The sequence below is a fragment of the Mus caroli genome, unplaced genomic scaffold, assembly GCF_978045245.1.
Source record: "Mus caroli unplaced genomic scaffold, Mus_caroli_1 scaffold_4, whole genome shotgun sequence".
NCBI lineage: Eukaryota > Metazoa > Chordata > Mammalia > Rodentia > Muridae > Mus > Mus caroli.
This window is the reverse complement of record NW_028227259.1, coordinates 143,312,807-143,325,168: the sequence shown is the minus strand read 5'-3', so window position 1 is coordinate 143,325,168 and position 12,362 is coordinate 143,312,807. Positions and strand designations below refer to the sequence as shown.

Below are 12,362 nucleotides of genomic sequence, written 5' to 3'. Positions count from 1 at the left end.
GCTGAGAGGGCATCAGAGAGTCCTGAAATAAGCAGCTTGCCACAGGCCCAGAACCACAGGGAGACTCTGAGAGCAGATATGCCAACTGAGCCTGCGGCAGCATGGCTAGAATGCCCACTTAGATAAGTATGACACAACTTGGTTTCTGTGTGCTCAAAGGATTCACGGTGTGAAGTCTGAAGTCTCACCAGTGTGAATACCCCAGCCACACAACAAACAATCTCCCTGAAAAGCAGGGCATCCAGTGGTGACCTTCAAGGCACCAGAGACCTATGGCCAGCAACTCTACCCTCAAAGAAAGACAGCTGCCCACATCTCCAGGCGACAGTCTCCCTGGCTGGTCTAGAAAGGTTTGGGAGAGCAGGGCTCTGGTGGCCAGGCTACCAGAGGCTTCCAAGAAAGGCTAGAGTTCAAAAATATATGGCAGGTCAGCAGTAGTGGCATAGGACTGTCAGCAAGTACTTTGGAGGCGGAGGCAGGAGAATCCTGAGTTCAAGACCTGCCTGGGCTACACAGCAAGACTCAAACAAATAAAACAACAGCCACGTGTGATGGCTCACACCGGTAATGCTAGCACTTAAGATGCCAAGGCAGGAAAATGGAGTTTGGGGCCATTCTGGTAAACATAATGAGTTCCAGGCCAGCCTAGACTATTGAATGAGACCCTGTCCCTCCTCCCAAACCCAACCCAACTCAAACCAACCAAACAGCCTAAGAACAACAAAGATTCCAATCAATCAATCAATTAACTTAAGTCACTGGACCAACAGTGGAAACCCCTCTGTCTGGGCACAGGAAGGTGTCACTAAGAGACCATGTGTCTGCAGATTGGCACATACACAGGTCACACACAGGAGACAGCATGGCCACACTTAGTGGAAACAGCGCCTAGTTGAGTTCCATGGTTTCTATGATGGTTGATATCGACCGTCAACTTGACAGGTTCTAAAGTCACCTAGGAGACACATCTCTGGACATGTCTGTAAGGAATTTTTGAGATTAGGTTAACTGAGGTGGAAAGACCCACCCCTCAGTGTGTGTAGCACCATCCCACGGGCTGAGATCCCAGACTGAATGAAAAGAAGAAAATGAGTTGAGCTCCAGTATCCATCTCTGTCTGCCTCCTGACTAGGGATGCAGTGTGAACAGCTGCTTCGTGTTCCCATTGCCATGTCTTCCCACCATGATGGACTGTGCACCCTTCAACTATGAGTCAAATAAGCCCTTCCTGAGGGTGCTTCTGACAGGATAATTTATCTGAGCAACAGGAAGAGCAATCTAATCCCTAAGCTTCTTAGAGCTGACCAAGGCCAGCATGTGACCTAGGCCACATGAGCCCCCCCGCCCCCCATCCTATCCCATCCCCAGCTACCTGGAGACACAAAGAAGGTTCTCCATAGCTTCTTATCCCGCGTCACATCCCGGATCTCCTTGGTCATGTTGATCATCCTACCAGCCACTGGAGGGACTCTGCGGAAATCCAGGATCCTGGTGGGAAAAGGTGGAGAAAAGATTCCTTTATTCTTGAGGCTGGTCCTCACCGGTCTGTAGCAGCCAGCTGCTTGACCATTGCTCTCCAGTTTTCTGCCACAGAGACTCTCGGGCTCAGCACAGCCCAGCACCATCAGTGCCAGGAAAGTGTGCAACCCCAGAAGGATTGGAGCCTCTATGCATCATGCACTGACTCTGTCCCTGCCAGGCAACTCGATACTAAAATGTGCCCTCATTCCAGGGCTAAATTTAAAAGGAAATTAAATTAAATTACCCACTCTTAATGGGTGTCTTTCTGCACACATTGCTGCTTGCTTAATTAAATGGAGATGCCCAATGCTAGCTTTTTCCTGCTGACACAGGAGGTAGAGATGAGTTGTCCTTGTGGAGGGATGGACAGACCACATTCCTGTGATGAGGGGCCCCCAGCGGCTTCATAAGAGCTGCAGCCAGCATCCTGCCACCTCAAGCTTCATGACTGTTTTCATGTGTGTGTACACATGTGGGTTCCTACATGTGGGTGCAGCACATGAGATCAACCTGGGTTCATTTCTCAGGAGCCATAGACCTCGACTCCCAGCAGCCCAGGACTCACTGATTGAGCTAAACTGACTGGTTATCACACCCCAGAGGTCCTCCTGTCTCTACCTCCCCTGCACTGGAACTGCAAGTGTGTACCACCATCTGGGATAGACCCCAGATGTGTAAGCATTTTAACAGCAGAGTCATCTCTTCAGCATCATGGCTGGTTTCTAAGCAGGCAACTTGGATGACCTCATGGTGCAAAGTCACCATTGTCACAGAGAGAATTTCTCGGTTCAGGATGCTTAAATAGCTGGCTTCTGAGGATTTCTAGTTCCCATGTAAGCTCTGTGATCTCCCTGAGTCTTCTAAGAAAGATGGAGTCTGGACTCTGCAGTCTGGGCTATCACAAGACAGCTGAGATAAGATCTAGGTCTAGCCACAGCTGTGGGACAAGCAGGAGGGTCTCGAGGGATGAATACTGAGTCATATTTCTCTGCTATTGCCTGTCCCTCGGTGCCCCTCAGAGAGGACCCCAGGGTTAGGCCTGTGAACAGCTCCTCAGGGTACGGACAGGGCCATGTGGAACCTACAGTGATCCAGGTTCTGCTGGGTCAAGGCTGTCCCTCAAGAGACAAGTGACAAAGCCTTCCACCTATCGTCACCAAAACATCCTTCCCTCCAAGGTGCCTTCCTGACCTGTTCAAACCCACCCACGATGCTGAGCGCTTCTCTCTGGCCTGATTTCTTTCCCCTTTATTCCCAATGGTGTAGCATGTGCTCTTGCTGTTCCTTGCTGGGTACAGGGGGAAGGGCAGGGCCCACCAGGATCATAAGTGCAATGAGGGTAGCATGCATCGCTGGGGAGACAGCTTAGTTTGGGTTCAGTCTCTAGCAATCAAGTGTGGTGGCACATGCTTATAACCCCAGCACTGAGGGGCAGAGACAGGAGGATTCCTGGGGCACACCAGCCAGCCAGCCAGCCAGCCAGCCAGCCAGCCAGCCAGCAGCCTAGTCTACTTGAAGAATTCCAGTGATTCTGAATATGGGGCAGCTTCTGAGAAATGATACCTGAGGTTCTCCTGTAGCTACAAAGATTCCTAAGGCCAGGCCATGCTTCTCAGTAGGTGGCCATGCACGAGGACATAGATGAATCTGGATCCAGATGGCTCTTGGCAGTGTGAATAGAGGGGACTTACCTGTCCAGGTGGAAGGCAGCGATCTCCGCATTGTGCCTCTCATAGTCAGAGAAATAAAAAAAGTCAGGCGGCGTCTCCTGCTCTCTCGTCTGCCTGTAGAACACAGATAGAGACAGGAAGAGTCTGTCACAGAGGGGACTCTCTGGATTGAGGGGACAAGCAGAGGTGTGGGTGCCACTGGAACTCAAGCTGACACCCATTTCCAGGTGTTCTGCTAATCAGCTGTCAGAGGATCATCGAGGGTTAAATGAAAGGGACTGTGTGGCTCAGTGGCTAAAGATGCTTGCTGCCAAAGCCCAAGACCTGATTTCAACCCCCAGGACCCACATGGCCAGAGAAAAGCAATGCCTACAAATTGTCCTCTGACCTCCACATGTGCTGTGGCATGCATACTGCCCCCCCCACCCCGGACCCCATAAATAAGCATATGTTTCTTTTAAAAATAAATTATAGGCAGTGGGGAGATGGTTCAAATGACTAAAATGAATGCTTTGGGACCTGAGTTTAATCTTCAGGACCCACACTTAAAAAGCCAGTTCTGAGGGGAGGCAGACCGGAGGACCCCCAAGGTGCACTGGCTAGCCAATCCAACCCTACACCGTGAGTTTCTGGCCAGCGTGGAGAAAAGAAACCCAAGGTGGACCAGGTGTGGTGACACATGCTTTTAATCTCAGCACTCAGGAGGCAGAGGCAGGCAGATCTCTGTGAGTTCTAGGTCAGCCTGGTCTACAAGCAAGTTCGAGGTCAACCAGGGCTGCATAGTGAGACCCTAACTTTAAAACAAACAAACAAATCCAAGGTAGATGGTGCCTAAGGGTGACACCTGCTGTTGACTTGAGTCCAGGTACACACAGGCACATACACGTACATACACACTTGCACATGCGTGCACACACACACACACACTCCCTAAATTATTTAAATTCCCAATGTGTCACACATTCAAGGCACTAACCCCACAAGGCTCAAGGCTTCTTAGCTGTCTGTTTTGTTGCTCTGTTTCCTGAATTCTTCAGTGTAGGTCCAACACCCTATAGTAGCAGACACACTGTGTGCCAGGTGAGGACACATGCTTTTCCTGGCCCATACTTAGAAACTTCATCAGTAGGGGATTTGGGTAAAGAGCAGGCCCTGGGTTTCCATCTGTTGGATCCTGTTGCTCTGTCTCTATGGCTGTGTATTCATTCAGTGAGGCTGGGTATTTGTTGATGACTTTTGCCCTGGCCCCAGAGGAACAGAGGTAGCACACAGCAAAGAACACATACTGTGGTCCAGGATTCCTGGTAATTCCTACTCCTGCCCCACTGCCTAACCCTGCCCTGGCACCTTCTCTTGGATGGCAAGTCTTGGAGGGTTGACGCCAGGCCATCTGGGGCTGTTCAAGAGCAGTGAGCAGGGAGATGCTAGCAGGCACATCAGAATCTGCTCCCGAGGAAGAGAGGCTGCACTTGCCTCAGTCATGTCTGCGTCCCTGCTCAGAGGAATCAAAGTGGCGAGAGCGTTGGCCACATCTGGCCCTCTAGCAGATGGTCTGGTGTGGTTCACATCCACAACCACAGAAAGCCTTCTGCTGCACCAGCGGAAGCTTTAGAGCCCTTGAGAGGAGCAAGCCTCTCAACTTAAGACACTTTCTATATCAAAGGGCATGACCCTGAGCTCTCAGGACCCTGGGAGACCAGCTGAGAAGAGCAGGGAGCTTGCTGAATGGACAGGGGAACCCTCAGATCCCCACAGGGCCCTTTCTCAGTCAGGAAGTTCAAAGGTCATTTAATGCTAGCCAGGGACTTTCATGTACCCATCCTGGACTCACAGGCTGTTCAGCTTGGGTCTTGGCACCATGCCTGTGTGTATGTGTGTGCGTGTGTGCACATGGCACACGCCCATCCTCTCTAGGCACTAACACCCCTGCCTCCCACAGTGAGCAGGAGACAACCCTGAAAGGACTGGCATTTGACCTTCCCCGTCTCCTTGCCAGCCAAAGATACGAAGCCAGGTAGCTATGAAAGGTCACCGTCATCCCACAAGAATCAAAGTTCTCTCTGCTGACGTAATTTGACCTTGATGTGGAATTGTTAGCCTGCCATTGCCCGATGTCTTGTCTGAAGCAATGTTAGCATGAAATCTGGACCCTCCTTGGCTCCCTGCTTCCACACCGGGCCATACCTTCGAGCGAGAACTCCTCCCAGGATGTGGTCCTGGGGCTCAGCCCTGATGAGTGGGCACTTTCGGGCTGCCTAGGCCTGGATGCTCCCACAGTGGAGCCCCACACACCTTCCAGCTTTAGATCCTTCCTTGCAGAGACACAGCTGAGGTTGCTGGGCCCTCCTAGTCCTCAGTCTCACTGTCAGGTGAGGCTGATGCCCCCTACATTGCTGAGTGATTAGATTTATGTACAAGGTATGTGCAAGGGGCCTGGGTGGGGTTCAGGTGGTGGGCAGTGGCCAACTATCTCTGATAGTCTCCTGAATAAGACTTGATCAAAAGTATCCTCCTTAGTCTTCCAGAAGCCAGTGTGGGAAGGGGTGTGTGCGTATGTGTGTGTGTGTGTGTGTGTGTGTGTGTGTGTGTGTGTGTGCTTTCCAGTGCGTTGTGAGGGGTAGTATGGGCCCATGACTCAATGGCCATTCACCTTGACAGGCTGATGACTAGGAAAGGCAGTGGCTGTACACGGGTGCATGTGAAAGCTAGAGGAGAGCCCTGAGTGTTGTTTCTCGGGAGCATCCCATCTGTTTGTCTTTTGTTATTGTTTGTTTTCTCAGACAGATTCTCATGTAGTTCCTGGCTGTCCTGGGGCTCACTATGTAGACCAGGCTGGTTTCAAACTCACAGAAATCTGCCTGAGTCTGCTTCCTAAATGCTGGGAGTAGAAGTCTGTGCCACCAGGACAGCCTTATCCACCTTTTTTTTTCCTTTTAGGTCTTTCATTGGCCTGGAACTCACAAAATTGGCCCAGCTGGCTGGCCAGAAAGCTCCTGGAATCTGTCTGTCTCAGACTTCCTATGCTAAGGTTACAAATGTGCACCCTTATGTCCTATAGCGTAAAGATGAAAGAATCTGTCTCAGCCCTCCCTGGTCTCAGCTGCCTACTGTAACTAACTGTATGGGGCCTGTGCTCAGTGTTCTCTGAGGTCCATGCCTAAGCAAGCAGTTTAATGGCTGAGCTATGTTCCCAGCCTCCCCTCTCCCAGAGGGGAGGTGTTGACACACTGATAAGCTTGCTGAATGGATATCTACCACACAATGGCTGCTGAGGGTCCATGCAGGGCTGAGATGGTTAAATTATGACCACCCACAACAAGCATGCATATGCTGACACATGCATACAGTCTCTCTCTCTCTCTCACACACACACACACACACACACATACACAGGCACGCAGGAACTCCATGTATATTAACAATGTGCACATGTGTGTGACACACAGACACCCTACGGAACAGGCTGTTGGGGGGGCTTTAGAGAGCAGGGGTTAAGACAAACTCCTCTGATGTTTTCTAGGTTCAGCTGTGCAGAGGGGACTTGAAAAGACAGCCTGACTACCTCCCACCTACCTGAAAAGCCTCAAAGCTGGGGGAACCTATCAGCAACTTTCCTCTGGACTGCATGGGTCCTGTAGTTAAAATACAGCTTGTGCAGGGCTGAGGACATGGCTCAGTTGGTAAAGTGTCTGTCTAGCGTGCATGAGGTCCTGGGTTCTATCCCCAGTACCACATAAACCAGGTGTGATGGTGAGCACCTGTGGTCCTAGTACTTGCGGGGGTGGAGGCTAGAGGAACAGAGGTTCAAGGTCATTCTGGGTTACTTGTGAGCTTGTCTTAAAATTAAAATTAAAATTAAAATTAAAAAAAAAAGAAAAGGAAAGAACACCTGCACAGCCACTTTTGCTTCCCTCCTACCTGCTGGATGTCCCAGGAGGACAGCTGTGATCCCCCCACAGTTGGCTTTTGTCAGTGCTGTGCCTTCCCCTTCTGGAAAGCCTGACTTGGCTGACTCATCTGCAGGGTAAAGTCAGAGCAGGGGGTGGGGGTTCCCTCCCCAGGAGCACTTGGCAGTGTGACACTGGAGGGCATTGTTAGCCAGGCTCTGGTGGAAGCATAGGGGATGGGGATGTTTCCTCCTCAGGATCCCGAGCACAGCCAAGGCTCTCCTCAGAACTGCTGTCAGAGCACAAAGCAAATGGGCAGCTGGGCATCACCCTGCGGTCACCTCCACACACTGACCCGAGGACAATCAGGCAGCATTCATCCTGGTGCTGAGCAGGGACCAGCCTTCCTGCCCACAATCTGACCCTCTTCCTCCCTCCCTCCCTCCCTCCCTCCCTCCCTCCCTCCCTCCCTCCCTCCCTCCCTCCCTCCCTCCCTCCCTCCCTCCCTCCCTCCAGCTGCTTCTTTGAGGAGGTGACATTTCTCAGATCCAAGTGGCTTAGAGTCCTGTGGCTCCCTGAAAGAGCCTCTGGCCTGACCTGATTCCTGGTTCCGCATCCCTGAGTTCAGACACCCGCCTTCTACCTTCCTCGGAAGCTGGCTGATGTCCCAGACCCTAGGCAATTACCCCACCCCCACATCACAGCCTGCAGGTGTCCCTGCCTCCTAGGTACCTTCTTTCCTGGAATAGCCCAAGGGTTCACAGAAGTGGCAAGTGTGTTCTATTCAGAGGTGTACCTCTCTTGTTCTAAATGCCTCTTGGGCACTTCACGTTTGATCTGACCTGGGGCCCCTGGTGTTCTGTTCTTTCTTCCCTTCCAGAGAGACTCAAGACTCTGCCCTATGGAACCTTGTGCCTGGGGAGGGCCAGGAACTGCATTTGCCCCTCAGGCCTCATTTTCCCTTGCTGCACAATAATAGAGAAATATAAGAAGAGCCCAGAGTGAAGGTGCGGTAAAGGGAGGAAGGGTCCTCAGATGTCCCCCAAGACGGGGCTCCTTCCACCAGGCCACTAACCATTCTCTGGCTCTCACTGCACTCCACCTGGAGGCAGTTCATTCCAGACTCCAGGTCCCACATACTTCCGACCTGCTGGGCCAGAGTCTGAGTGCTGGGCCCAAGAAGCTGCATTTTAGCTAGTTTCTATGATTTCATTCAACCAAAGCCAGGGCTATTGCAATGGGCATCCCACTGAGGCTCTGGATCCTGTAGGCTGGCCCCCATCATCCATAATGAGTATGACTTGACTGTACCCAGCACGTCCGAGGAAGAATGCTCATAATCTCCCAACAGCACAGAGTATAAACCATGAGCCTCTGGTGGACAGGGCTCTATGGGATCAGGACCTTGCTGAGGGTTGGAACCTCTGCCATCCCTAACCTTCTACCAGGCTCTAGGGATCAGCTGTCCACTGACATGCTTGAGTCACCATGGCAGCTGCACGAAGACCCAAGACTTCAGATACTCGATGCAAGTCACATGAAATGTCTGGTTAGCATGCACATAAGGCAACCAAAATGGGCCAAGACACAGAACCCAGGACCTCATGTATGCTAGAAAAATGCGCTACCAACTGAGCCATGTCCTCAGCCCTGTGTAAGTTGTATTTTTAACAACAGGATCCTTGCAGTCTAGGAAGAAAACTGTCCTCTTGCCCTCTCAATTTTTCAAGTGACAATTCTGGAGCTGTTACCCAACAGATGGGCTTCCAGCTGCCCCCATACATGTCACTTAGATACAGGGATCCCCATCAATTCATCAGTCCTGTCCTTGAGGCTAGGTGGTGGCCCTTTGTGGTGGCCCATGCCTATTAGTCCAGCACTGGGGAAGCAAGGGGATCACCAATTCAAAGCCCAGTTTCTACAGAGTGAGTTCAAAATCAGCCTAGGCAACTTAAGATGACCCTGTCTCAAAACAAAACAAAGCAAAACAAAACAAAAAACAAACAAAAAGACCAACAAAACAAAACAACAAAGAACTCTACAATACAATACTGTTACCATGGTACCTTATGCTAGACACCATGTGCACTGCTGGCCTGCAACATAGCAAACAGGTCATAGCTTGTGGGAAGCAAGACCAATTACACTGGGCTCTGCTATGCTGAGGTTACACTCAGCCCTAACGGCCTCCAAACTCTATTCCCTGTTGCCCAGTGTCAGCCCTAGCCTGGGCCCTTCAGGGGGGTTCTGGACCCTGTGGCAGACTACTCAGGCTCTGGAATCTTCCATAGCATGTTGTTTCTGGGAACTGTTTCCCACCTTTCTAAGGCAGTCACTGGTCCACGGAGATGAGGCAGGGTAGAACTAACCCAGGTTCTGGAGGTCAGTAGGGCAGCTTCCCAGTGGATGGAAGCTCAGGAGAGGCAGAAATGGGGAACGCTAGACATTCTGGAAGATTCTGACAAGGTAGATCCCTGTGGGGCTACTGTTGTCAGGCAGGTCTGTATTGAGACCAGGTAGGAAGTGAGAAAGTATCCTCTTTCCTTAGGGGACACTCTAAGTTTCAATCACTCCACTGTCTGGTGCCTTCTGCCTGGCACCTAGCAGAGTTCCCAGTGGGCAGCCAGGTTCCAGAGCCATATGCTGCCAGGGACAAGCCCAGGCTACTGAAAAGACACACAGAGAGCTCTCTGAAGCCAGTGTTGCTAGGAGCCCTGTATGTTTCCCTTCATGTTCCTTCAGAGACCGGCCACCTAGCTTCCCTGGACACTCTTACCTCTGGGTGGTAGACATTGGCTTCCTTTGCGCAGGGGAGACCGAATATCTACTGCTGGCCAATTTCAGGGTGATGCTTTGGAAAAGTACTAGATCCACGGTGCCCCAGGCAGAGGACAAAAATTGGTGAACCCAGTCCCACAAGTCCCAAGAGCAATCAGGTATGGCAGGCAGGTGCAAGGGTGGGCCTTCACTTTCAGGAGGGAAAGATGTTATCAGACACTCAGTTGGCTGGGTACCCAGAACAAGGAACTGCCTGGCCTAGGGGAGGGATACGGCCACCAGGATGTGTGCTTCCTGGAACAGGAGGGGTCTTTAAGTAGGCTGGGAACCCATGGCCCAGGTTGGCCACCAACAGCTCCTTATAGGTTATGTCCATCCAGATGGCCTCACTCTGGTTGGGCAAGCTGCCACCCGTGGAGCAACATAGCCATCTCAGCGAGTGGGATGTATCATGCTCACCCAACAGGTTTAGCATGGGCAGCCTGGCTGTGCTTTCTGTAGGGGGAATAAGCAAGGCTTTAAGTTCACAGGAGAAAGTGAAAATAAATTAGTAGCCAGCCAGGCATGATGGTACACCCCTGTAACCCATCACTCAGGAGGCACTGGGAAAGGATGGTCATAAGTTCCTGGCTTACACAGGAAGTTCTAGGTCAGGTAGGTAAGATTTTACGGAGTAAGAAAAATCTATCCTTTCCTAAAGAGTAACCTGATGTATACACGAAATTTAGGAATTCTCTACCAGGACTCTTCTAGGGAGGGACTCTGGGTGTGGTGATCACAACCCACACATATGTCCCCAGGACTGTGGATGACAGTGGTAAAGTGGCATACCCTCCCTTTATAGAAGGAAGTTGGGGGACTGTGTACTTATGAGGATGGATGTTCGCTGCTTGTGCTGGGGACTTGTGACTCTGTCCTCATTTGGATGCCTTGGGAACCTCTAAGTTGCGAGTGGCCCATGAGCCCTTCTCAGTGGGCTATGGCAGACACTGGCAATGTGCCTGAGAGGGATTCAAGATGAGGTCCATGGTCCCTCTGCCCTGGCAGCATGGTCGGGCTCCACAACCTCACAGTGGTAAGTGGGCTGGGTTGCCCTGTCCCTTCTATGTCCTCATATGGGCTTTGGACTAACAGCTCAGAGTAGGAAGGGCCTGTGGGGGACTTTTGAACGCTTGCCTTTTGGTCTATGTAGGTCACTCAAATGCACACAGAGTAGCTTTGTGTGTGGGGTGCCAGCGAGGTAGTTGAGGAGCCACAGCTACAGATAAGACCCAGGGAGACCCAAGGAGTGGGTGGCCAATGGGCACACCTCCCCTAACAAGACGCTGTTAGTCACAGGGACCCTCTCCCCCTCCGCTCCTCCCCCCACCTTGCCCTCTGAGATCAAAATAAGCTCCAGATGGCCACACCTGGCTTCATCCTGAGACCATCAACTGTAGGAAGTTGCAGGTCTGGTTTTTAAACAAGCAGCCTGGGAAGGAGAGGGTCATGGGCCAATTCTGTGGTGGTGGCGGCAAGCAGGGTAATCTGTACTACAATTGCCTGGGATTAAGGGGAGAGGGAACCCAGGAAATACCAAGCGAGGTGGTTGAACAGGTCTTCTCGTACAGGGATGCTTACAGCACCACACAGATCAGATTTTGAGGGCCAAACGAGTCCCCAAAGGCCACTAGAAAGGCAGGCATCAGCGGGCCTACAGCTGATGCCTACAGCCGTTTACATTCTCTTTACATTGCTCCTGAGAGTTAAAACACCTAAAACCTCCTTAGAACAACTTCTCTGAGCTTTGATGAAAACACTCTAAGTGTTAATTGTGCTTATTTATAGTAAACTGAAAGTGGGTCTTCCTGGGTAACACATGGGACCGAACAATAATCCTGCAATGATATCCACATCGGACTCTCCAGGAGTCTGATCGCACAGCTCCTCACAGGCAGGAAGGAACTCTGCACACACACACTACTTGAGAACTTGGCATCATTTTCCTCGTGGTATAGCTAAGGAAACCAAGGCAGAGGGAAGAAATAACCTACCCCACAGCTACAAGGAAGTGGGGCCAAATTTTGCAGCTGAACGCGCTGACACCCTAAGTCCTGGCACTGACCTACCAAACTGTACTGGCTACGAACCAGGTGTGGGCCTGGGGCTGATGGCCCACGCCCTTTCTGGGGCAGCTGAGGCAGCAATGATGCCTGGCTAGAGGGCAGAGAACCGGCTGGGACCAGCCTGTTCTCGCCTGGCTACAGTGTCAGTAGGCTTCTGTGGCCCTCTTCGATCACTCACAATATGCATGCCGATCAGCTTGTGGATAACTGTCAATACACACAGAGAACCTTCTAGGTGTTGGGCTCTGTCCTCGGGGCACCAAGTGTGCTGCCTCATCTGCTCTTCACAGCTCAGTGGGCAGTGTTGTCAGAAGCCCATTCCACAGGCAGATGAGTAGATCTGGAACTCAGAGAAGGAGCCAGAGGACACCAGCTGTGAGTTGCAAAGCCAGAGAGAGTCA

At 51.5% G+C, this 12,362-nt stretch overlaps 1 protein-coding gene and 1 long non-coding RNA gene across 2 annotated transcripts in view; one reads left to right on the top strand and one right to left on the bottom strand.

The window, feature by feature from the left end:
* Fam20c (FAM20C golgi associated secretory pathway kinase) overlaps positions 1 to 12,362 on the bottom strand; it is a 55,017-nt gene that overhangs the window by 12,727 nt on the left and 29,928 nt on the right. The window contains exons 4-5 of the mRNA XM_021163523.3: positions 3,213 to 3,305; positions 1,373 to 1,488 (exon numbers count right to left, since the gene is read on the bottom strand). Of these exons, the coding sequence (XP_021019182.1) occupies positions 1,373 to 1,488; positions 3,213 to 3,305 (209 nt within the window). The remainder of the gene's footprint in view (positions 1 to 1,372; positions 1,489 to 3,212; positions 3,306 to 12,362) is intronic.
* Positions 5,289 to 7,085, top strand: LOC115031112 (uncharacterized). Its single transcript, XR_003836712.2, has 3 exons — positions 5,289 to 5,609; positions 6,129 to 6,219; positions 6,712 to 7,085. It is a non-coding gene; the product is annotated as an uncharacterized LOC115031112 (long non-coding RNA).